We start from the raw sequence: 27,038 nt of genomic DNA on the forward strand, positions 1-27,038 counted from the left end.
TTTTATGGTAGAAAATTAGACAACACAGAAAAAAATATATATATTAGATAGATATATAAACACAGATAAAAATATATAATATTGTACTAGTTAGTTGCACAGATATAATCATATTAGCAAATGTTAACATAAATAATGAAAGTAGCATTATGCTATACCAGTAGCATTATTAGTACCATTAGTAGCATAATGCTATTTCATAATTATTTCATTAGGAACAAGCACCACAACTGCAATGCACCCAGCTATAGATGTGTATATGTATGTATGTATAAACATGTGTGTATATATGTATATATATGTGTGTGTGTATTTATGTATTTTTAATATACTTTTGTTTATATATATATATATATATATATTCTGTGAAGTCGCTGCTGTACTTTCTTGTTTGGTTCTCTCTTTGCTGTTTACACCTGTAAACTGTGGCTAGACTGAGTCCAGGAAAAATGTCCCTATGGGGACAATAAAAGTATATCTTAGCTTAGTTTATCTTAGCTAAGCTTAGCTAGCGGTATCACGTTGCCGCTAGCTGAGGGAGAAACCATGACCCGCAGCGGTCCGAGGACATCAGCCAGTTGGTGTGTCAAATGATTGAGACCCACATGCTGCCAGTCAGCGTGGTAGAGGGTGAGGGCCTCAGAGAGCTAGTCTGGTACCTCGAGCCCAAGTACGTTATGCAGAGAGCTAATCTTACTGTGACCAAACACACTCTGAGGATGGGCTAAAAGTCAAGCTAGCCAGGGCAGACAAGATACTAGCATACTGATTTTGCCATTTTTATGTGGCTTTACTGTTTACTTTTCCAGTTAGCCTGTTGGTGTTAGCATGCTCCACAGCTAATGTGGCTAGTAGCATCTACTGCACTCCCATATGCTGGAGCAGTGTCGCTGCATTTGTGAACATTAAGCCTCATTTTAAGCCAGTTGGATAACCAGAGTAGTTGGTTGGATGTGAGACACTGTTTTCAAATGTTGGTGAATAAAACAGTGAATTTTACACTTGACATACACGTCTCCCTTTATATATGGACTTCATTCAGCAATGGGCTGCTCCCATTTTATTGCCTCAGTAATTCTTTATGTGGTAAAGATTAAGTCAACAAATAATAGGAATAGGGGTTTAGATTTCTATTCCGGACTTCAGATTCTTGAATCCATAAATGGTCTGTACAAAGCTCTGTAGGTATTGGATGTATATTCTTAATTTGTTCAAATGGTCTGTATGTGAAAATAATAATTTCTGCCCTCAAATGCAGACTGTGCAGGCTGTGCTGGTTTATGGCAGGTTTTTATTCCAGTTCAGGCCCTGGGCTAAATAGCACTCAGACCTCTGCATGTCTCCTTTTCTTTCACTCATTACAGCCACTGAAAATTCAAGGTAACCCGACAGTGAATACACTGAACAACAAGATTACTCAGAGTTGTGGTTTGCTTGTGTGTGAAAACTGTGTTGTACAATAGGGACTTTTAGTTCCTGAGTTTACTTCTTTAGGTCTTTAGCCATTTGGTCTGGAGGGTCATATACAAGTGTGTGCCCTGGTTAATCATGCCGCTCCTTTGCCTCTTGTTGTGTTCCTACGCCAATGTTGCAAAGGCAAATGTATGTATTCTGTAATTCTACCTAAATAAAAGGAAACTCTTCCAGAGTCCTTATGGTGCTGAGAAAATTGCAGAAATGTCCAATAATTAAAACAAATAATTTTATCATGATATTTTCCCTCATTTCTGTGTCAGTGAAAGTATGCACGTCTCTCTCTGTGAAAAACACCTTACAGCTAACCTACCTCTCTGTACCTTTTTTCCAGGCTTTTACAGTGACCATCCATTGGAGTCTGAACAGAACGACAGCATGGGTGAGTTCACAAACATGCATTTATTCTGAAATGGTTACAGCTAGAAGGATGCAGTCTAGTTGGTGTATTTTATATGGTATTAATAGTAAATGTATTTTCCCACTCCATTCTGTAGTAGTGAATTGTAGAATTCATGTTTTTCCCCTACATTACAGCTGTAAACATGAGAGGAAAAAACAGAACTCCCAGAAACACAAATATCTTTCTTTGTTCATACTACAGTTTGGGTCAGTTCTTCCTTGCTAAAACTGAAGAAAATCATGAGATGGTAGCTCCACCTTGTGGTTAAGAGAGGTTTTTGAGGGGTACTGCAATTTAATGGACTATCTTATAATTTCCTGTCAAATCCACAAGAGGGGAGTATAAGCTCAGTAATAACAGCTCAGCTTCCTCAGTGAGCGTGGCTCATCTGGCTCCTGAACAGCAACTCAGGAAAAACAGCCTTCAAGCAGCCACATGTAACAGGGTTCATATTGTTTCTTGCTTCAGGAAGAGAAATCCATCTTTCTGTTTTCTGTTCTGTTTCCTTGTGTCTGTGTAGATGTTTACTGGTTGAGGGGTCAGAGAACAGAACCTGTGTGAAAGGCTACAACTCATGCTGTCGTCTGAAGTGGCTCTGTGTCATGGACGAAATGCAAACGTAAAATGTGAGATGTAAAAATGTCAGAGATGTGTGACTCTTGGCCCAGAGGAAACTGGGAACAAAGGGCCAGGGGTGAGGCAATGGTCCAATGTTAAGGTCCAGGTTCAGGCGAAGTTCACTCGGGACTCCCCTGGCTGCCATCGAAGCGCCAGGTGGCACCATGGGGGGGTCAGAGGTCGGACACAGTTCAGAAACTGCTGACCTCGCCGTGACTCTGCACTGACCTGATTGTGTGCAGCTCTCCTCCGGCCTGGGCTTTCTCATTGCTCCCTCTATAAACCTGCGAGAGGAAACAGGGTTTTGGGGGGGGGGGGGGGGGTGGGGGGGGGGGGGGGGGGGGGGTGTTCACTAAGAAGTGGAAGGAAGCTGAAGAGGAACTATTAAACCTGCGCACACAGTGAATGGCCAGCATTGTTGCACGCTGCAGGAGGAGGCGTGGATTTATGAGGCTGAGCCTGATTGGGTTGTAAACTTGACGAGGTGGGCTCGCGGCCGCGGCCACTCTCTCTCTCTCTGTTGGCCCTATTCTCTTCCCAGGATGCCTCGGTGCATGCACTGGGCAAGGGTGATGCTGGGGTCAAGGGAGGCTGCAGCGGGGCTCCTCAGGCTTGTAAATGTTCTGACAGGGGTGGGAATTCAGAGACCCCCATTCAGTGACCAAAAAACCCAGGTCAGGGGCCAAATAGCTGAATTAGCAACAGCTGTTTTCAACGCTAGCCCTGTAGTTGAAGTCTTAGCGTCAACTCAGATATCTCAAATGAGAAAGTTGATGAAAGCGTTTTTTTTTCCTCCACCCTTCATCTGAATCTTCCTCCCCAAACTTGGAGCCACCATCACTATCTCCATGAACATGCAGATGGTCATTGATTGGGGATTGATTTGTGCGTAACAGGGCTGTAAACCTGTGAGAGTGCAGTGTCGTGGGCACAGATGTACCTCTTTGGGTTGGTGGTAAAGTGCAGGAGTCCATAAAAGCTGTAGCTGCACACTTATTCACTTACACATCCATTTGGATCAATTATTTATCTTTCCAATTTCTAATTCTTCATGTAAATGATTGTTTCGACTTGTGTTTTTGCATTATTTCTAAAAAAAAATATTTAAAGTAAGTCTTCAAGAAAGTAGGTCACACTTATTAATATCTGTTTTGTGACCTGCAGTCAGGCCATGTTTTGACTCCTCCTTTGGTCACCAGACCTGACCTGGCTCTGTTGGCCTTTTCAAACTCCTCCTTGGCCGTCCTGTGCCACCCCCCATTTAGTCCAGCTACGCAGTTGACCAATAGCTGCCGAGTGGGTTGCCAGTGGGGTTATCAGGGTCCTTTGGTGGCTACCTGTGCTCCATGGTTAATCATTGCTAGCTGGGGAGAGCTGGTAATGATTAACTTAATAATAAATGTTAGGCATGTCCTAAAATTTTTATATTCGATGTCCAAATGGATGATTATTGTAGATCATGGTATCCAGGTAAAAGAAACACATGATACACCAGGAAAAGAGTTGACTTTGATCACATGATGTTTTGGAAGAATATCTAGTTTTATTGGTCATTCATCTGCCATGAAGCTTACCTCATAACTCAGCACAAGCATTCAGGCCTCCTGCGTCACTGCACATTCCAAGCCATAAGGGGGCAGTAGATCCATGATGGACCTCCATGTGATGTATGCTCCCACGTGCCACCTGGACCCATTGAACTCAACACCCATATGGAACTACTTGGCTGGAATCCAGCACATGCCTTTCTTTTGTCCTCACATAACTGGGCTAACTTCATATGCCTGTGTCTAAAAGTCATTCAAGATCACCAGGTTTTCATTTTTCTGCGTGCTACACAGCAGAGCAGTCAAACACTTGATGCTGCTTCAGATCCCTCCCCTTGTTCCTTTGAGGTGTTTTTTCTCCTTTAAACTGGGTTTCACTGTTAGCCTAAGGGCTTTGTGTGACTGAAGAGAATGTACAGATAAGCGGATGACGAATGAAATGCCACTAGTAGACTTTTTCTTTCACTTGATTTTCCTCGCCTTCTCCCGTGGGTGCACCAGCCTTTTCCCCTCGAACACGACGTGAGTGCAGCAGAGTGTTTGGGAGCTGCTGCTGCTGCTGACCTCCGTGCTTTCTTATCATTTTAGCCTTTAATAATTCATGATTAGCCTAGATTTGATTCACCGTCCTGTTTTTTCTCGCTTGATGCAACTCGTGCTGTTAGACTCGGGGTCAGCCTGCAGAGTGTTTCCAGGTCAGGGAGAAGTGGGTCACACTGTTCCCAGTGTCAGTGCCTATAACTTCAGTGTGTGATGAAAAAGCCCAACTCCACAGGGATAAACAAGCAGACTTTTGTGTGGCCCTAATATATGTAGCAAACAGCATCCATCCACTGCATACAGGCGTCTGTAGATATACTACTTTACTCAAAGCTACGGCAAACCTGCGCCGACATTTCATTAAGCCATTCACTTATTTCTTTGTAGATTAATCCCTCATTTAAAGTCAGTAATGTATCCCAGGGCTTTAAAAAGCTGCATGCCTTAAGGAGCTTAATTTTATAGAATTTTGGGTTGTTTCAGAGACGTTTGCACCATGATAAAAATACAATTCTCACAGACTGTAAGTAAGAGATAACAGATAAGAGTTTATTTTTAAAGAAAGGAAAATAATAATAATAATGATAATAATAATTAAAATGTTAGTTCCCACACTGGCCTTCCATTGTTTTGTACGAGCAATGTACAAATGGACACTTTCACGGTAATTTCCTCTGAAAGGCAGTCAAAGATTATATATGAAAGTAATGATTTTATATTACTCAGTGGTTATATTTTACACCTTAGCATTTCTTAACAATGGAGGTAGACTGTGTTTGAATGTGGAGAAATAATGTTAGTTTGCTCATTATTAAGACAGTTGAAAAAAAAAAAAAAAAAGATCCTGGGCTGCTTCTCATTGTCCCCTCTGACACTTTACCCCTGTAAATAAAGGAAAAAAAACCTGCTGTTTCCAGCCAGAGCAGATCCAAAATACATATGTGTTTGAAATTCCCCAGCATGTGAACATAACCTTACAAGGCGGTACGTTGAGATTATTTCCATATGTCTATATCACCTCCAATTACATGCTGAAATACGGTTACGAGACTGATAAACTTTCCAAGAATTGTGGGCACAGATTGTTTCACCTTTTAAAAACACATATATGTAAGTGATTCAAACTGAGGGAGAATTTAGCATGTTTCTTTGTTTCACCATGTTTGCCCCATGTACAACTTCCAAATTGCCCTGGTTCCCTCTGGACTGGACTTCCTGCAACACTGGGTATACATGGAGTCTGGAGAGGTGCTGTAGACAGGCAGAGTTCAGGAATTTTAGGCCAGAATGTCCAAAGAACAGCAGCTTCATGGAACATAGCTGAAAGGATTTTCCAGCTTGTTTCACACGTTTTTTTGCAGTTGAATTTCAGCCCGAGTGGAGTGGAAAACAAACTACATTAATAAACAAGGACAGAATGCAATTTTGAGTCGTGGAAACTGTCATGTTTAGTAATGGATAATGTACTGGAGTCATGGAATTTAACATCTGGGTCATGGTGGGAAGCCTGATTTAGGCAACATGCTGAACCCCTTACCTGTGTGCTTTGGATAAGACTGTCCGCTAAAATGCCTACACTCAGTCCACAGAACCAAGAGCGTCAGTCCTCAGAATAAGCAAAGCCAGTATTAAATAAAACACACCTCACTGGGCTAAAACATCAAGAATAAAAACTCCCAATATGTAAATGTAAATGTATCAGCCTCAGAAATCCAGTATCAGTCAGGATATCGTTGAATACTTACTTCATCATGCTGAATATTGTTTCTGATTTCTGGCCAGATATATGTCATTGCTCTTTGGTCACATGTTGTTGATTTTTTATAGTGTACTGAAATGAGTTAATAGCACTAACTGCCTGATTTGACATCACAGTTTGATCCCTAAAACTCTGTGGAGTGCTTTAAAAATTGCGATATTTAATTCCTTACCACTATGCAGATGCTTTTGGCTTTATTTATCTCGATTTATCATAAGCTGAGATTTCTGTCTCCACACTAATGCAGTAGAGGTGATTGAAATCTTGTTTGTGGTGCTCACAGCTTTGAAAAATGACATTTGAAATGTACTACTTACTATCAGGGAGGCAGTATTTCTGCAATGAGAAGTTTTCAAATATCAAACTTTCTGAGTGGTGTGAGGATCACAAAGGAAATTTCTTCCACTCCCGTTATATTGGAGAAATATCTCAAAACATGGACAAGGAAACCAAAGCTAACCACGTGCCTAGTTGTGTCTGGTAAGTGAGGAAAGTAGATTTCATCTGATTTGGGTAAACTAATCTTTTTAAAAGGACAGCTGTGGTAACTATTTGAAAAATCTGAGCTTCAGTGCTGAGACATCCTGTACATCAGCACGCAGACAGTGCAGATCAATGGGTTGACCTTCATTTTCCACAGTACCGTTGGCATGCTGTATCATCAGTTGCTCTTGGCGAACTCCTTGATGCTTGTTGGTTACTGAGGTGTTTGAACCGCAGTCTGCATTCATTGATCAGTGAGTTATTCTCATGAAAACCCACCGACAGCAATGAATGTTTATTGCAGCCTTAAGAGTGAACGCCTCCTGCGTCACGGCCGATCCGGCGTCGGATGAATTGTGTCCCGGCGGTCACAGGTCTGATCCGTAGTCCACCCGCAGGTCCTGCGTTTTGCTCTGGATGAGAGCAGAACTGACTGATCATACCCCACAATGTATGGCTTCTAGAAGATCTCGTTTGTGTGTGCTGTGGCGTCCCCCAGGGTACAGTCAACGGTCGATGGTTTAGGTTAGAGCTCAAACTCACCGACAGCGTTGAATGTTCACCGTAGGCACCAGGAAAGACCGCGTGTCTCGCCATTGGTTTGTCTGATTGATGGCAGTTATTTCAGTTGTCAGAGAAAATCAACATATGAGTACCAAAAATGAAGCTACCCAGTTTATTTTCATTCGTCTTCCTCCTCTCTTTGTCGCTGCAGTTTGACTCAGACAAGTGGAAAATCTCAGTAACGCTCGCCTGTCGCTTGCTTATTGGTTCCCATTCAAACCACATATAAATTTAAAGTGTCTGCAATTCTAATGTAATCGTATATTTAGTTATTCTGTAAGCCTGCTATGATGTCAGACCTGTCAGCGTGTTATAAGTCCACCTCAGCATGGTTCAAACAATGGAAAAAGCTGACTTTCTAATGCTAATCATCAGAAAGACAAGAAAGACAAGCTGGATATAGCTTCGTGCTGTTAGTATCACAGTCCTGTGTGTGTCTATCTGTGTGTGCGTCTGTGTTTCTCTTGGCCCGTGCAGAGCAGCTCCATGCCAGGGTGTGTTGCCACCCATGTCGGTGTGTAGGTTCAAATAACATTGACGAGAAGCCAGCGGGAGCGAGGGGAGGCTGTGATGCAAAGGTTTTGGTTTCCTTAAATAGCCCTGCAGACATGGTGAACGCCATCACAGTTGTCATCATCATCACCTTCTGCAAAACTCTCATCAGTCTCCGTTGAGCCGGCGCTTCTTTTACCGCCAGCCTGCAGCAAGAAGAATAACAGAAAAAGAATCAGAAGTGGCATGAATGAAAGGACAGAAGACGACGTCAGTCAGGCTTGTGGAAGGCGGCGAATTGGCACAAGTGTGATCAGAGGACGCTGCTGTGCCCCACAGCTCAAACTAGTGCACTGCAGCGTTGAGCTAGTTAGAGATTACTGTTCCCTTCACCCTGCGCTGAACCTCGGCTACTGCTCTGGGAGTGCGCCTTCCTGTGTTCGCCTCTTTGAGGTTGGAAAATCATGCAGTCATGTTTTATTAATGCTCTCCCTGTCTGTCTGTCTCTCTCCTCTGTTTTGCCTGCTTCCCTCAACACAGAAGAAGAGATTCAGAACACTGTATGTTGTTTGTTCTGCATCCTCTTTCCCATTGAATTTTTGGCACTTTATGTAGGTTGGGGTTTTGATTTGAAGAGGTACTGAAACCTGTTAGGGAGGTAGTGAATATATGATGCAACTCATTGTAGAGAGATTTGTTGCAGTTCTGCAGGATTCGTGTTCTGTTAGATCAATCAGATGGAAAATGTGAGAACTGGATGTGCAGATTTTCTATGTGTTCTTCACAGGCTTTCAGACACAAACCACACTCTCCTCCTTTCTGCATAATGAATGAACATTTTGTGAAGAGGGAGGCACAATTCACTTTCTCCTGCTTTGACACAGTTCACTGACCACAGAGGAGACATCATTATTACAACAATATAATACTGAAACACTTCTTATTTTCATCTGCGTTGTTGTTCCTGTCTGGTGCTTAAACCCAAACCCAAAAAGCCTGAGAGTCAGGTCAAGATAAATTTCCCTGTTTTCACCTTGAATCAAAATAGCCAACATGGTGTTGGACAAATCTTTTTAATAAAAAGATGCACAATTGCCTACAGCTATTTTTTGCACAATAGCCTTTGTGTTTCATTCGTATGCCTACTTCACTGTACAAGCCATAGCCAGCAATTGTTCTTTTGTCTTATCACTAAGAAGCTCTTACTAGCTAGATGCCCGTTTCGTTCCTTTTCTTTTCGAAGAATATATTCTCCTACATTTTCCTAATTTCTCCCTGTGTTTCCACTCACAGACAAGGTGGGAAGTACTAGTTTTTTCAGTCCCTCTGGCTCGGGCTTCAATGGCTTCCCTCCTTGGCACTTGTACTGTTTGGCTGCATGCCCGAGACACAGAGAGGCTTTTTTCATTCGCAAATATCTCTCCCTCTTTCCCCCTCTCTTTTTTCATCCGACTCGACTTCCGCGCTCCCTGCACTCGGGAGAACTTATGGGAGATGTATATTATCTGACTACGCGTGCACTGACTTATTCATCGTTTTGAGGTGTGGCCGTACTTCCGCATCAGGGTTCTTGATAATACCGCTGCTGGCGTGGTCCCCAGAAACTTTGCATAACTGACAAACTTGCAAAAGTATAGCGTGTGTAAAAATAGCTGGGTGAGCATGAGAGCCTGACAGGGCCAGAGTGAAAAGTGCAACAGCGCGACTGAACCAGTGTGAACCCTGCGTCGTCAGCACATTCCAGGGGTTGGACAATGAGAAGCACACAGTGTACTCTCTGTCGTGTTGCCTGCATAGCTGGCTGGTCTGAAGCCAGGACTCTGTGCTGCTGAAAACGAGGACAACGCAACACAGATGCCAAATAAATTTGCAAAATGAGCACAAATTCTTGAAGTCAGTGTATCATACCTGCCAGTTATGTTAGGACTGCATGGATTGGACACATCATTTAACCTGTTTCTTGCGGGAAAGACGAACGTATGGTCAGGGACAAGGTGACTAAAAAATAGATCCGCACATGCAGAGTTATCAATTTAACCACGGTGCTTAACCAAGCCTTGTGAAAGGATCAACACTGACTAAAATATGAAAACGTGGTCCTTGTGGGAATCTATTCTCAGGCGAGAGCCCCAGGGGAATTCAGTTTGTGCAACACTAACGAGAACTCAGTGATATATTGTTTCTCTGTGTTGGAGTTGAGGTTATTCAGCTAGGTTTGGTTAAGCTTCTGGTACAGTCTGACAGCTCTTAGCCTCCACACCCTGACATTCCAGTGGACTGTTACAGTATGCAACCATCTCCTGGTTTTTTGTCACGGCCCAACCATTTTCATGGGAAAATGCTTGGATTCTGTCATTTTCCATTCATTCGTCATTTCACAGAATCTCACAGGCTATGACAAGACAGTACATGTCATGTGAGATAAAATATGATTAGGAAATTTGTAGCATACATTCCTGCTATTTGACATTCAAAGCTTGCTTTAAATCTGTCCATTTCCTCTGAGAGTACAAATGTGTAGCGGTACCTACAGATAACCTGACACGTCCAGCATAGCTCAGATGCCTGTTCAGAAATACCCACGCTGGGAGGCTGCCAGCATATGCTCAAACACTTTCCTGTCCCATCATGCCTCTTGACAATTATTATTATACAATCCACTGGCACTGCGAGACATCTCCTAATGGAAGTGCATGAGGAGATTAAATCGCTAAAATCACTCGTGCAGTGTGTGATCCTCTTCGTGGGCCAACTCAATCAAATTCAACAAATATGCCTTAATTGCTGTGTCAGTCGCAAAATAGGCTTTAAGTCAGATTGGACATTTTAATATCTGCTTGAATTAAGAAGTTTATAATGAGATTTAGCTGTGCAGCGGGTTCATGCAATATTATATTTAGCTGTCACGCTGCTGCGTTTGTTGTCACACATTTGTAAAATGGACTTGTCTCTGATGTAACAGTCCTGATATCAAATGTGGAACTCAATAAATAAATACTTTAGGGTTAGCTAAATACAGGATGCCAATAATGCCGTAGCAGTAACGGCACACATGATGCGTAAAGTATGATGTAATTTGATTACTTACATATAGCAAATTGACCAACACAGCTTTAGCTGTATATTGGAAGCCCTTAAACCGCTTTGATTCTAGTAAAGCGTTTTGATATTGTTTTGATTCTGTGCAATTCGGTACAAACACATTGTTTATCTTGAGTATTAGCACTGCTGGCAATGATTGTTGTAATTTCAGTGGTGAGTCCCATGAATCCAACTGAAGAGAGGGAAAAATGCAGATTATTTATTTTGCCTTTATTTGACCAGAATCATGGTTATGAAAAAGGAGATGACACGCAACAAAGGTCACTGGACTCTAACTGGGGTCATAGTGGTTACCATATGGGTGTCAAAGTGCTCGACTCCCCTTAATCATCTTTTAAGACGCAATATGTTGACACAAAGTAGCCCATGCAAAAAGCCAAATCAAATGAAGTCTGCCGCTGGAAATACAGAATTTTTGGTCAAGCATGGTTTGATTGGATCCTGAGTTTCATAAAACCATTTGTTACCAGTGAAAAGCCGTACTGGCTGAACCTTGGTACAGGCAGCGGTGTCCAGGCCGGCCCTGCTCCAGCGTCGGGACTCCTTCAGGCGGAGTGCCAAGCCTTTCCAGAAACACCCTGCCTCCACGTGCCATGGATCATCCTGCCAAGGCTCCAGGGGTTTCATTTGCAACCTTAGCTATGGTGGAGCCAGCTCCTATCTCTGCTGCCAGCTCCTTCTTATTATTACCCACTGACTCTCTGGATATACTGTTTTCTCTAGCCTACCACCCTCGCTGCTTATGACTTACCTTTCCCACCATCTTCTCCTCAGCTCCTCCTTGCAGCAGCTAGTATCCTCACCCTTTCCAGTGCTGATTGACATGCCTGTCTGCCCTGTTTTTCTCTCTGCCTCTGTCTTTTCGCTCTCTTCTGTGCACCTTTGAACCCAGCACTGATGCATTTGATCACGTCGCGTCAGTCTGGCTCTGGCTGACTTATCCACTCCTGCAGCATGCCCGAGAGAACTGCACTGTATGTCACACTCCTCTCTCTTCTCCAAAGCTTTGTCGCCTCATTTCAGTCATGAGCACTGAGGCTGATGAATATGTATCCCGGGCTCTTTTCGCAGCAGTTTTGAGCATCTCTAACAAAGCGGGATGAGAGAGCCCTTTGTGGTTGTCTTCTGGATTTAACCGTGACATTTCTCTGGAGCCTGCTGCCACTTTTTATCTTCAACAGACTTTATCCCCAGGTCAGACTCGCGGCCCTTTTGGAAGCTGGCATTGTCAAACTTCACACCCAAAATCCTCGCTCCAAATATCATATTTCGTTATTCAGGAACTCTGTTTGAATCTCAGGGCCTTAATTGAGTCATTAAAGCACAACGGAAATATTTTGCCAAACGCAAACAAATGTATCCTCAAGGAAACCCAAACAAAAGGTTATACAACGTTCACTTATGGCACATAATCCACGTTTTAATCTGTCGAGTTGACGCAGTGCAGTGGTGGGATCGTCGGAGAGCACGAGGATCAGCGTTTTTCCTCATCTGCCCGGTGCTCGAACTCGCTGCGCCCCCCGGACCGGAGTAATAAACATCAGGGAGCAGGAAACCGGGCCATCACCATGATCATCATCATCTTAAAACATCCTCCGTCTCCTGCACCCACCACACCCACAAAGCAGGAAAGCCTCACACTGAGAGATTTGGAAATAGCACAGAGCAGGGAAGCAGTGGAATGAAAATCACAAGCGGCAATTCTGATTTCACATTTCCGTTATCAGGAGCCAGCAGGGTGGGCCAGCACGGGAATGACCTGGATACTGATCGAGCATTATTCCCCCCAGATGCTGCCTGTGTCACCTTACGGCCGGCCAGACCTTGTCGATCTCAATACCGTTGCTGATGCGTGTAGCAAAAATAACTGAGCAGAACTAGAAGGAGAACGAGAGGTGAGACGACTCATTTTGGTGTCAAAAACATTTCGGCGCACCCTGAAAACCCCAGCAACACACACACTAAATGACTAGGAGAAATGCAAAGTACAGCATTTTTATGTTGAATTGCTATTTTTATGCCATTTATCTGGTGTGATTAACCATAACACCTTCCTATACCACACTGTCCTCTATTTTTGGCTCCAGTTAAAATCAGAGCCCTAATGCTGGCATTGTTAGCGCCTTGCTACACCAACTAGACTAAACAAGGCATTATCCTCTCTCTGTGTTTTGTCTATGGTGCTGTTTTATTCCCATAAAGCCACATTACCCCTTTTTTTCTCCTCTTTTTTTTTCCGTGACAAACATTACAAGGCATCGCGCCCCGTCCCAGTAGGGGGTTGTGTCGCTACGTTGCACCAGCAGGGACACTGTGTCCTTAATGGGCTGCACCGCGCTTTGTGCTCTGTTGACCTGATCAGCTCCGCCTAAGCCAAAGTTAAGCTCATCTTTTTGTCCTACTGTATTTATGAAAGACAGGCGACCGTTCACTTCACTGTGGATAAAACAAGGAGCTCATGGGTGATATTTTTAGAGATTCATAAATGCACGGCTCTGTGGCGGACGAACACTGCGGTATAATTCGGGGATGTTTGAGTCGAACATTGTGCCGGTTTGAATTGGCTGATCCTCTGCATAGCGCTTTGACGACTGTGCAGCAGAGTTGTTGAGGCTAGTGCTTTGGAGAGTTGCTCACAGACTTAACCCTCCTCCCCGGCACCTTCCTCCTCTCTAGCAGAGGAAAATCTCTGCTGAATTCATGTCTCCTTTCAGATTTCTAAGAGGCGTTAAACCTTTCTGGATTAAAGAAGGTAATCTGACAGGCAGAAGATTGTATTAGCCCGAGTGTTGGCAGAGCTTTTAATTTCTCCTCTCTTTTCATTTCCCCCTCTCTGCCTGCCTCTCCTGCTGACCTGCTAGATGGTATTATTGTGTTTTTCTTTTGAATTACAAGAGAAACATACACATCTTCCCATACTATTCACTCTCTTCTCTCCCTCTCACATGTTCCCTTTCCCACTCTTTCCATATCTCCCCTCATCCGCTCTCTCCTACCTCTCTCTCCGGCTCTTCCAGCAGTGACAGCATACTTGTGTGAACTCATGATTTATCATTTGCTAATCCGTGATGATTATGGAGCTTTCCACACGGCCCTTATCTGTTGCTGAGCCCGCTTTTCACTCCATAGCTGCCAATTATCTTTCAGGCAGCCTGCAAACAGACCTGTCTCTGTCAGCCAGCTGCAGAACCGCCACAGAGGCCGCTTTACGCTTTATATACCTTCGTATAAATGCACAGGCGCACCAATGATGGGCTGCCTGGACACGTGTATGTTTGTTCTCAATACTTATTGAAATGTCAGAGATCAAACTGAATATGTCATTTTGTAACTGCTCTGCACTTTCACCAAAAACTTAAACTCCCTTCCAGCATCGCCTCAGAGGGCAGGGACACGTGGTGTGGTAGGAGAAGCAACATATCCATCACGGACACTTAAACTGCTTGACAAACTGCGGCCAGTCACGGCAATACTTCACGTACTGAGAGACGACAAGGATAAACAAGCAGCTGATATGAAAACCCTGTCCGAGACATTGCGGTGACAAATGCTTCTGACGAAATTTTAAGCTGCTGATCTGAATATTTGTCCTCGACAGCCCTTAATGCGGAGAGCTGATATTAATTTAGTTACATGCTGCTTTTGGCTAAAAATAAAGCACAGAGGATGCTCCATCACAAGCTTTTACTCATTTGACTTGACATACTGAAGCTTAGATATTAGTATATTAGCATCAAGGTCAACATTTTGCTAGCGTGCCAAATCCGCCACCCACACAGTTAGGACGGAGAGCCGTGATGGCCATGCCTCACTGTGACTCATCCAACACTTCCTGTATCCTGGCGGCGGGAAGGCCAAGGTTGGTGTATGACAGCATGAGGTTACAGGGAGCGAGGCCTCGCCCGCGGGGAGGGTATGCAGATCACGGCGTGTTCAGCTGATGTGGCGTCCAATTGTCAGCGTAATGGGAAGTGACGTGCACATCAGAGCAATGTGGGTCAGAGCGCCAGACGACCAGCCCGCGGCCTGTATCTGCTCCGCCTGTCTAATCTGCTGTAGCCCGACCAGACGAGACTCTCTAATCGACCCTGATATTCACTGAACACACATTACCATCTCCCCTCACGCTCAGGAACGCAAACACACGCACGGCACGAAGAGAGTTTTACTATCTGAGACGTTCAAGAGATTCAAGTGCAGTGGCCGTCAGTGGAAAGAATGTAATTGAATCATTATTAAATTGTGAAGGAGGTGGGGATCAACCTTGTAAAAAAGAGACTGGCACAGCACCCCCTCCTCCTGCTGTTTCAGTCAAACATGGCTAAAGGCTCCAGCAAATATGCCGGGCAAAGTGGCAGACAAATGTCTTTTTCTGTACTCGACCGAGACAAATCACAATTCATTGAAAGCATTGGAATCCATATTTAACTCTTCCATTTATCTCCTCATCTCTGCTCCCCTTCCTTTGATGTCATGACCAGTATATTTACAATATTTTCCATGCCTTCATGGCTTTTGAAATATTTATGCAGAAGGATAAATATAAATGCTGGAGTCTGTGGTGTCCCTGCAGTGTGATATAGATTGAGCTGTGATTTTAATGTTTTTTTTCAGCGGGTGAAAATGGGTTGGATGGACGCAGAGCTTAATAGGATTCCCATGACATGGTCAGGGGCTGGCGTCTGAAGGGAGGAAGAGGAAGGGAAGGGAAAGGCTGGGGAGGGGGCAGCAAGCAGCGGTAGTGGAGAAAAAAAAGAGTGCAAACTTTTGCGAGTGTTTGCTTAGCACCTGTGTATGGACTTAACAACTCCATCGTAGCCAGAGGGAAGTGACACATGGGGGCCTTGAAGTGTTTTGACATTTTCTGCTCAAACAGGTTTTTTACGGCCGGGGGAAGAGGCCCGGAGGAGTTCAGCCTGCGCGAATCTGCCTCGAACTCATCAAAGGCAGTAATTTCCTGTTCATTTCAGGCCCCCATCCCCCAACCCAGAGCTCTTGTCAGCTAATCCCACCCCTGCAAAACTGCCCCCACTCCCCCAACCCCCACCCCAGGCCCCCCTGCTGGTGTCCTGCCCGCCTGTGCTTCAGCTTGCTACACTCCAGGGCTGGGGACTGGGAGGCTATACGCTTTGTGTCAGCAGGCTCGCGGCTGAGCACTAACAAATCCTCATTGTCCCGCCCGGGAGTGGTGACAGAGGAGGAGGAGGGGGGCATCGCTGTCTGGTTTCTATTCAAATCCAGGTACACACACAGGCCTGGGAGGGAGCGAGGGGTGCAGAGGGGGTTTATAGAGCTCCAAGCCTGGGACCAAAGTCCAGCACGGGCCGGGCCACGCTGGGCCGCGATGCGGGGTCACAGGAGCCACTTACACAACTGCTGCCTCCTCTGAACCGACAGGCGATATGAGCTGATCAACAAGTGATACCGGACTTCACAAAACCATCAGGCTTTCCAAAATGCTGCTTAGCCATTTTAGGGACAAAAATCCCTCAAATTCACCTCCACAGTGTTGTCATTTTGTCAACAAAGACTAATCCGTCAGCGATCTTTGAGCTGTCACTACTTCATAAGAATGGGCTCTTTTTTCTCATTGGGACACACAGCACTCTTGTATCAGAGGCTATATGTAGGCTGAAGTGCATAGTTGAGCAGCATGTGCTTCAGTGACGACCTCACTGAAAGCCTCTGTTGACTGGGGTTACAGAGTGTATGACTTCAGTTGCCAGCCATTGCCGGTGATGAAGGCTGAGATGTCTATCTGGGTAACAAGACTCTACATGTACAGGCATTTCAGAGAATGAGTCGTACTCTGCTCTCAGTGTGAGAGCCTCAGATGTGCTACATGTACACACACTGAGTGTTTTTAATGAGTGTTTTCCAGACCTCAGCCAGGACTGTTTTTGTTTTGTCAATCTGAATTCGTGACCTGAAGCGATGACACTTGTTTTTTAGTCTCAAAGCAGTGCTGTGAAGCCTCAAAGAGCTGCTTTTACTCGTCATCACCAGGACTCAGATATCAGTCTGGACTTATTTATGTGTGCGTGTTGTTTGTTCATCCCGGTTTTTAAGCCTTCGCGCCGTCTCTGAATGTGTTTTTCTGGCGGGCTGACGACAGCGGCAGCCGCGGTGCACGGCTGTGATCTGGGCCGATGTTTTTCTCAGTTGTTGCTACTCCTTCACTCACTCAGCTTTTTGCGGTGGATTAAGAGCTTTGGACAAAAGCAGACTGGGACAAAAAAATATAGGGACAGCCAGTATTTCCTGTCACTAAATACATTCCAAACCCAGCGACCCCCACGCCAGCCGGCGGGGAAATCCAGCAAAAAAGGGAATAGAAAAAAACAAGCTCTGTGAAAATGAGTCTCTCCTATTCTTCCTCTTTTCTTGCTGTCTAAATTTAACCACCTCCTGCATTTACACTTCTGTTACTGCATTTTCCTCCCTTCACCTAACTCCAGAAAGATAATCAGCCTTTTGAACATTTAGATTCGGATTGCCGCTTTACAAAAGGCACCGCGCAGAATTTCTACACAAACCGGTGCTGAAAGATTTTCGCAATGATTCAAGGGAAATTATTTTTAGCTCATTCAACTCAACTGCCTGAGTTTTGACCTGCGAAGCACACGGGGGCTTCTGAAAGTGGGAGAGGGCGAGGTACAAGATGAGCACTTTGTGAGGCGGTTATGAAGTGAAGCGTGGTCACCCCTAACCCCAACCGCAGCTCTAACTCTCACCCCAACGCTAAAGGCGGGGTATCCCCTCGTGGAGTGGAGCAGCAGCTGGCTGACCTGTCCCTCCGCTGCAGCCTCTAATGGCTGACCTGCCCTGTCTGGACGGCCCTGCTCGCTTTTGTCTACTGTCTGGCTCAGTTCCTCCCAGTCAAACATCGCTACTGGCTACCGCAGTCCGCATTCCCACAGAGCAAGCTTTAGAAAAGAAGACACACACACACACACGCACGCACAAACGCACACACACACACACACACACACACACACACACACACACACACTTTTCACACTTGGCACACTTTGTCCGGTGCACACATTCTCTCTGTCTCTCTCACACACACACACATACATCCTTTTCAAAACTCTCCCACACACAGAGCCTCTGTCTGGTTTCAACCATACACACACACACACAGTTTTAGACGCACTGTACCGAGCACAAACACTCTCACACACATCGTGAACGAATACGAATGGATTTTTGTGTCAGTCAGAACTTATTTCTTTAAACAGTCATGGAATTCTGAATGGACTTGCAGATCATGCATTAGTGTAAAAGTGGTAAATGCAAGTGTTTAATCTGTGAAGTTGGAAATGAAAGGAGAAGGATGAGCAGTTCAAATACTCACCTATAGTGTGGCCAAAAGTTGGGCAGCGTGAATCTGTGGTGACTGGATGGTAGTAAAAAAATCAAACGTAACAGAGCGAAAGCTTCCATATTTGTGGAGAAACGTCATGTAGACGGGCTGAGAAGTTGCTGCTGAAATGGGCTGAGCGGGTTCCTCTCTCTGTTTGTCTGCCTGCCTTTCTCTCTCTGTGTCTCTCAGATTCTCTCTCTCTCACACACACACACACACTCCTGACACAGTCTTTCATTCTGATCTCCCTGGCTCTAGTGGGACCTCAGCCAGTAGTTTGCAAATACAAGTGACTTACAAATCTCTCTCTCTCTCTCTCTCTCTCTCTCTCTCTCTCTCGCCCTCCCTCTCTCCTCTCTCCTCTCTCCCTCTCGCCTTCCGTGCTTCTACATAGGTAAACAAGCACATGCATTCCCACATGCATGCAGCCCCCCCTCACACACACAAACACGCACACACACACACGCGTCCACACACACATGCACACACAGACCCATACACACACAAGAGACTGGCTACGACGCAAGTTATTGAACTGCTCCACATTTTGTTGCATGCACTATATATGAGGCAGTTGATGGACAGCAGCACATAGTCATGTGTGGAGGGAGGGCTGCTGTGATTGGCTGAAGGCCTGAGAGCTGAGTGGGGGCAGGGGGTGCTGTGATTGGTCCGAGCTCAGACCATTGAAAGTGGAAGGCTTCTCTATTGAATGGCTGCTGCTCTGGGTGGAGTTTGGATGACAGTGCTCAGTAAAAAAAAAAAAAAAAAACATTCTGAGAGTTTTATGTCTTTATTGGAGTTTTAACTGCCGTGGTTGGACAGTATGAAGGTATCAAGGATGTATACTTATTATGTTTGAGAAGGTAAAACCAGTGATTTTATATGAAAATATATGACTTAAATGATCCCCTATTAAATTTCTGTTGCGTAATCGTTTCAGGTCTATAATTCATCCATGTGATTTTTTAATAATGCTGAAATGATTATTTGATAAATCGATTTGTCAGTTGACAGGAAATTAATCTGAACTAACTAATATTGATCATTCAAGTCTTTTAAGAAGCAAAACTGTCTTCTCAAACTTAAGCATTAGCTGTTTTTCTTTAATATCATCATGAGTTGTTTTTTTTTTTTACCATTTTCTGACATTTTACAGACTAAATAAGTAATTGATTAATTAGAAAAATAATTGATAAATGAAATGAGATCAAAGATGAAAATAATAATAATTGTTAGTTGATTCCCTAGTGTAGGATGGTGACCTTGGTTAAACTTAGCAAACTTCAGCAAATCATTAATATTCAGGTCAACAAATCAACCTGAGGTATTTTCTGCTTTCCATGCTTCCATTGAAGAAATGTTTCACCCTAACAAAGAGTCTCCTGGTCGTCTTATTTGACGTTGCTCAGGAATTGTAAGGCTGAAACAATGCAAAGCAAAATGAATATAGTAACCTGTATGTGAAAGGTGAGTGTTGTCTGGGCGAGGGCTGGATACTGACCAAAATGTGCTAAGTTTGAATTTTTTAAGTTTTGAATTTCTGAATGGATTTGTAATTGTGTTTTCCCCGGTCACTCAAACACGTGGGCTGCTTGTTGTTGCTTGACTTTGAACTTTGAGCTTTGTTGTGCAGACTAATGTATGCACAGAGTTTGACACTAGAGGGCTGGTTTCACATGTATCTACTGAAGGGTTAAACTTGCTCTGAAGCCAATCATTGTCCGGTTTGCAATTTACGAAAGAGTGAACCTGAAAATGTCGATGTTGAGAATGGACTTTTCAGAGTAACAGGAGACATCTTCTCTCCAGTAGTTACATCTCTGAAATAAAAAATACTTACATTCTCATAGCTTCTGGATATTTCAATGCGGCACAAGGAAAATACATATGTCATTTTGAAGAATTTTATGCTGTGTAAGTTTTATGGTTGCTTATAGTTTTATGTAAGTAAAGTTTTTGTACAGTTACTTGTGTTTAGACAGTTTCAAAATGTCTTTGTTCAGTGAAAAATGGGGTATTTCTCAGAGTTTTTATTCTTCAAAGACAGGTACTGAAAGACATTTTGATATCAATACTGAATCTGTATTTGGACTAATATTTAGCCTGGACAAATATGTGTTATAATAAAATGTATATAAAAATGTTTTCTATAATATTTGGTAAGCCAAGCAGTTTTTTTGTCTGTTTATGGGCAGTGCTTACTGAGCTTTGTCTGTTAGTGCTCAGCCTGTTTCATACATACAGTGTATGTATGTAAACACACACATTTTCACTACTTGATTTTGCCACTGAATGTACCAACAAATGTCTGATGTCTGACAGAACAAAAAGCTGTCAGATAGTATATATTATTATATTGTATAGTTTCTCCAAAGGGATCAATAAAGTACTCTGTCTATCCATATACAATATATAGGTTACCCAGGTTTGAGCTGTATTGTGTCCAGCATGCACAGATTTTGTCCATGGCGTAAGGTTGTCCAACATGTAAATCTGCATCTCTGTCTTACTGTTGGCGTGAAACCAGGATCATTGATCTCTTGCATGGATTGCTACAGAGTTATGGTATTGACCCCACAACCCTGGTATGATAAATGGGTGTGTATGTGTGTGTTTTCCTTCCCCCTAAGTGATGACGGCATTGCGAGGCCTGGAGCGCCGCCAAGTGCTTTCATTCACACCTGATTGGATCGCTCTGACCTGGATAGCATGCGGAGCTCCATGCTCGCTGCCACACAAGCCTTTTGTTTAGCCTTAACAAACACGTTCCCGGCGCTGATTGCCTCCCAGTTTCACTGAGATGATATTAGAACAGATACCTTGGTGGAGGTGAGGACAGCAGAGTCACTCCTCCTATCCACTTCGCTGGTCATCTGAAGATCCTGCATGTCGCTTACTCACCTGAATCACGTCATTACTCTTTACGTGGAGGCCCATGCAGATCTGTTCTCACCAGTGACGGCAAAGTGAAGGACTTACTTATATTGTATTTTAGGACAGCAAATCACAAAATACAGGTTTGTGATAGCTGACACAGGTATAAGAAATGAATGTGTCACTATCATGGACAGGGTGTACCACTTGTAGATGGCTTCTGCAGTCACCTGTGATGATAAAATGCTGCAGAATTGTTAAAGTCAGGCTCCAGCTGGATTTTTACGTATTTTTGGCTTGTTGTTTCCAACATGCTAATTTCAGAATGGTTGTCTATTTTTTCTAAAAGACATATTGTACTTTGAGGATATGAGGGGCTGCCTATGAGCTTGTCCCCTGATGTTTTGTAGAGCTGGCTACTCTCAAATGTCTAGTTTTTAGGGTATGAGTATTACGCATGTTGACTCTGTCATATTGAATATTAATACCTGGTAAGTTTAAAGAAGCAGTCGATGTTTCACTGAGTCAGATGTATGATTTATCTGTGTCTGTCCAGTACAGGGATATGTCTTCTAGCCCAGCCTGACTTTAACAAACCCGTAGCTGTCTTATTTAGATGTATGTTGCTACTTAGCAAATTAGTTAAGATCTCATCCAGGAGTCAGTTTGGTTTTGTTGTGGTGTGAGAGTAATGGAAACAGCACACAAACGTGCACGATTCAGTTCACTCAGGTGTTTACTGGAGCAGGTGAGGAAAATATGTCTGGACATATCAAATGTGCTTTACTTAAACAAATTTAAAAAGTTATAGTTCTATGTTTTCGTTTGACATCGGACATTCAGTTCCTTTAAGGCATGAAAGTTTGGAAGTTATGGTTATGAGTTAGTTGATGAAAGCCATAATTTTACAGTGATTTCTGTTTTGGCCATGGCTCAAATCACATCTCCACCCTTAATGTTCAGCACTATGTCTTCACATTAGCATGTTGTTCTGCATCGAACACGGCATCTTGGTAAGGGATCAGCTAATTATCCTGGCGGGCCTTTTTCTAAAACACCTCTTTGTTGTGCTAATGCACTCTCTGTGATAGCATCTCCATCCATAACCTTCCCCATGTGTACAGATAACCTGGAGGGGGTGGAGCGGTGTATGTAGGGCGCTGGGAGTCGAGCAGTGGGGGTCGGAGGGGGTGTTGTTGCAGCATGTCCTGCAGCTGTGCCTACGATGACAAGCCTGTCCTCAACCTGCCCTCCGCCAGACTAAACACAACACACAACTTTACCTGCAGGGCTTCCTGCCTGCCTTCCCATCTGCAGTTCCACTTGTCTTCTGACTTTGTTGTGGATGTGGTGCTGTTGTGGGATCTCAGCGGCATGTCTCTGCATTGCAAGCTGTAGTTAAAGCAACGACGGAAGTGTGATTTGTAGGTTGGCTGCCCGCCGATGTGCACTGGCCTGACTGAATGCACTGAACCAGGTTTTTGTGCCCATAGCAGTTCTGAGGGAGTCATGGTTGATCTTTCTGGGCCACATGGAAACTAGGTCACTGTGCTGTGCTGTCAGTTGTGTCTCTCTCTTGTTGTATGTGTGTGTGTGTCTTTGTAGAATAAAATGGTAAAATAGGGCTTTTACATAAGGATGGGATGGGTTCCATGGATATGCAGTATTGCTGTTGCGGAGATTCTCTCAAACTGCAGCACACCCCCCCTCCACCACCACCACCACCGCCATCCCCCACCCCCTTCGCGTGATGCCATACTGGGAGCGAGATAGGAAGAAACAGAAAAGGAGAGAGAGAGATGAAATTCTCATCCTTGGTTCAGATCCCTAAGAACGCTTGGGAAGGCAGGATCTTATTATCACAGCAAATTTGCAATGTGCAGAGTGGAAGAGATTAGATGCGTCTTGCCTTTGAAGTGTATTTTCCAACCATTGTGTGATGGCAAATTCCATCAAGTGTTGGAGGGAGCTGTGATAAGAGGCACGGGTTATGAATGCTGCGGCATTAAAAGCCGTCATTTGAGCAATAAGATGAAACACTCACAAACTCCTGCTAAATGAAAAATATTTCCCCTCATTTCAGCACTGTCATTCATAACTATGCTGTGGAAAAGCCATAGATACTAAAATAACAAGGTGCATTGGATGGCTGGGATAATATGTCAAAATGTGGAATATGGATTATACTTCATGTAAGTGATGGGGGGTTTGCCTTTGAATAGGGGACTCCCATTTATTTTTCTCTCCCTTTTTCATATTTGTTCTCTCAATCAGCATCATTTTATTCAGCTCAGAATCAAATGATGCTGCATTGGATTGTGTAAGTCCTTCTCTTATACAAATTCTCATCTATAGAAATTAATAAAAATCTGTTTTTTTTAATCCACAGATCCTGCAAAATTTTGTTTTGCATTGGAAGAGAAAGCTGTGTTAAAACAGGATTTTTCCAGAGAATTGAGTTGAAAACAACATGAGCAGAGCTCAGGTTTCCAGAGTTGACATGAAGGTGCTGCTGGACTTTGATCAGGCCGTCTCTGTGTCCTCCTCAGCTCTTTGACCTTCACTTTGAGGGCTTTGGCTTCTCAGGGGTTGGGTGTCTGGATGGGGCCAGTGGGTGTAATGTGACGGTGAGTAGGAACATCACTGGAGTGACCCCACTGCTCCCAGTCCTCCCCCCTCTCTCAGGGTTCCTCAGGGTGGGAGGACATCCCAGGGGATCCAGCTGAGGAGTGACATCCTCGGCCTGGGCCTCAGATCCTGTTGCAGCTTCAGACCAAACACAAACAGTGCAGAGTGGCTGGAGGTGTCTCAACACGCCAGGACACATACTGCGTCTGCAGTTGGTCCGCTTTGTCTTATTCCTCTTTTACGTCGAAGAACAAAAATGCGGAATAAATCATTAATTGAATGGTAATTGTCCAGTGTTTGTTTCTTAAAGCTTTCTTTCTGTCTTTGATTCTAAGTGCTCATCAGTCTGGGTTTTTTACCTGCGTCCACTCCAACGGAAGCTGAAACAGTGAAGCTAAACCTGGTTTGTTTTATCACCTAAATGTAGGGAATGAGCATAACTGCTGTATCATTCTGTGTTTGTGTCACATTAGCACCAAGCTGGTCTCAGTTAATCACAACTGTGCTTTTCATATTTTGTCTTTGTTGTGGCAGTTTTGCACTGCACTTTAGAAGATTACGGCTAATCTCATCAATGGTGATTTCTGTATCCCATTAAAACTATAACCACTTGAGTGGTGGTTATTTTGACAGAGTTGTCTTCAAATCTAAGCTTCTTATCATGTCCGCCCACCAAAAGTAAGCGTTTCAGCCAGTCCAGCAACCGTAGCAAAATGCCAAGCTCTGCAAGTTTCTTCACGATGCTCATTTATGACAGAATGATGAGACACGGCAGCGCACGGTTTCCTCCGGCTGCTCCGCGGCTGCCCACTACTCCTAATGCTATCATGGGTTAAATGCAGAACATGTGGCACTGTGTATGATTTATTGGATCGCAGACCATGGCACAGTCACAAAGCACTTAGTAGTCAAATGCCCTCATATGTCAGTAGGGATTTATTAATAGCAACAGCAGTGTAGTATATGTATGTATATGATGCATACTTTCAGCATGTCATTAACGATATACAGCCCATTTGAGCTTGAGCTTGATCAGTGAACAAACAGCAGCTTCCATTGTTGTTGAAGTTGTTGAAGTGAGAGATGTGTTTCAGTGAAGGCGAGCACTAACCCCCCCAAACATTCCTCTGTGTAAGCCTATCTTAAGCAAAGAATACTTTTCTGAACTAGCACTACTGCACATATTCTAAGAAGTTCAGTTGAGAGTAATTTGAGCCCCAGATGTCTAACTTTGTGTTGTGGGTCTGTCAAAGTGAGCTCCATGCAGTTCTTGTCCTTTTTGAGTCAGCATCTAGCAGCCATTAGCAAGACCCCCATTGCCTCTCCGTGTCAGGTGCATTCACAAAATACCCAATAGAAGCATGATCAGCAACAGCTTAATGAGTTACATGTCAAGTAAGTAGCTAGCACAAAACATGGCCATGCATTGTTCCTCAGTTTACCTTGTAGCTGCAGTGAACACATGTTGACTGAATGCTCGGAGTATAAAACTGCCATTCAGTGACACAAAGTGGAGCTGCTGTCTCTCAGAAGTATGTGCAAAATCTACAGAAGAGTGAGCGGGGCCGACCGAGCCGCATACTTCCAGACAGCGTATGTCCTTGGTCACATGGTCACTTGAAAACGCTGCATTGTGTGTGTTTGGACTGGTATTCAGCAGTGGCCGTCATCAAAACAATTGGGTTTTAAGAGGAGACTTTGTATGTGGCTCTGCTTTGTGTGGCAGGAATGGAAGACTCTGACAAGCCGGTGGGTAACATGGTGATTGCTTCTTCAGTCAGATGCTCTTTCTAAGATGCTCCCCACATGCTGCTGGTGAAATATTGAATTGGTTTTTGGGGAAGCCTTTCCACAGAGCATGGCTGGGGTATTTTTAGACTACAGTCTCTAAGTGGAGGTCTGAGAAACAACATTTATGAGGGTGACACTCCCTTTTCACTGCTGATCCCCCACCCTTTTGCTTCCCCTTTTCCCTGTTTCTCTTCTCTGTTTGCCTCAAGCGTCTCTGAATTGGCTTGTCCAAACCCTTTTAGGATTGCTTTAAGTTCATTTCAGAGGATAAATGTAAGAACGATGTTTGATGTAAACTGCATCATTAAAGGATTCATGACCGGTTTTATATGTGAAGGCTTAATACCTCCGTTCTGACAGCTTACTGATCCCTCCCAGGTGTTTCCTTCTTTGTTTCCATATGTGTGCATATGGAAGCATCGCTCCATCCTTCTGCTTTCTTGTTGAAGTGGAGCTGTAGCAGCGCTGTATGCACAGTCGCAAGGGCCCCCACAGAATAATTCATTTGATGCTTTGATAAGCGATAATGGACCAAGTAAGGTATAATTCATATGCCCCAGATCTCTTTAGAGAGTCTATGGCTTCCACAAAGTGTCCCACTACCTCCTTGAGTACCCCCCTCTTTCAAGACTCTCTCGTCTGGTTGAAGAGGGACCATTTATTATTTAAATCCCTCCATAATTCATCCATTCCTCACCAATACACCCTCGGTTGCTCATTCCTCATCCAGTGCAAATTAGCATGAGGTCTGTATCTGTACGTCTGAAAACAGAGCAGAGGAAGTAAGCAAGCAGAAAGAGATAGCAGCAGCTCAGTCCAACAGAGACGGCTCAGTGCTTATTTCTCCAGCCTTTCCTGTGATGTGATGCTGCCTGACATATTGAGTCTAATTTGTAGCCTAAAGAACCAAACAGCTGTGGCCTATTTTGTTTAGCTGTTGTTGGGGTGATGTCACCATTTCTGCCTCGTAAGGCTGCCTCGCTCTCGGCGCTCGGCGTGAGGATGTCAGGAGCATTTTGCTAAGCTGCTGATGAGGAGGGCAGGGGTTGTGTAGCCTTTAGATTAATCTGATAAGTCAACCGAGGCTGTTATGTGCAGTTTTTAAGACATCTATTTACCAGTGTTAAATATCCACACATGCCCCATCGCTATGCTTGACATGACTTATTTTTGATATAATGAATGATGCTTTAACAGGCATTATATGAGGATGTTTTGGGGTGTGGGGGTAGCTCTTCATTGTCTTTATTGTAGAAGAAGTACTGTTGCTGTTGGTATTTTAAAGGGTCAGTCTACCCAAATTACAAAAACACATATTGTCTCACTTATCCCAGTGGTAACTCTGCAGACAGGTTTTATTATCTGGGGTAAAGAGATGTGGTTTCACCAGAG

The 27,038-nt window shown here is 44.0% G+C and overlaps 1 protein-coding gene across 1 annotated transcript in view; it reads left to right on the forward strand.

Moving 5' to 3' along the window:
* Positions 1-27,038, forward strand: part of nr6a1a (nuclear receptor subfamily 6, group A, member 1a) — an 82,995-nt gene that overhangs the window by 19,531 nt on the left and 36,426 nt on the right. Inside the window, exon 2 of the mRNA XM_041937597.1 lies at positions 1,808-1,855. Coding sequence (XP_041793531.1) covers positions 1,808-1,855 — 48 coding nt within the window. The remainder of the gene's footprint in view (positions 1-1,807; positions 1,856-27,038) is intronic.

Source organism: Chelmon rostratus, chromosome 5, assembly GCF_017976325.1.
Source record: "Chelmon rostratus isolate fCheRos1 chromosome 5, fCheRos1.pri, whole genome shotgun sequence".
Classification (NCBI taxonomy): domain Eukaryota; kingdom Metazoa; phylum Chordata; class Actinopteri; order Chaetodontiformes; family Chaetodontidae; genus Chelmon; species Chelmon rostratus.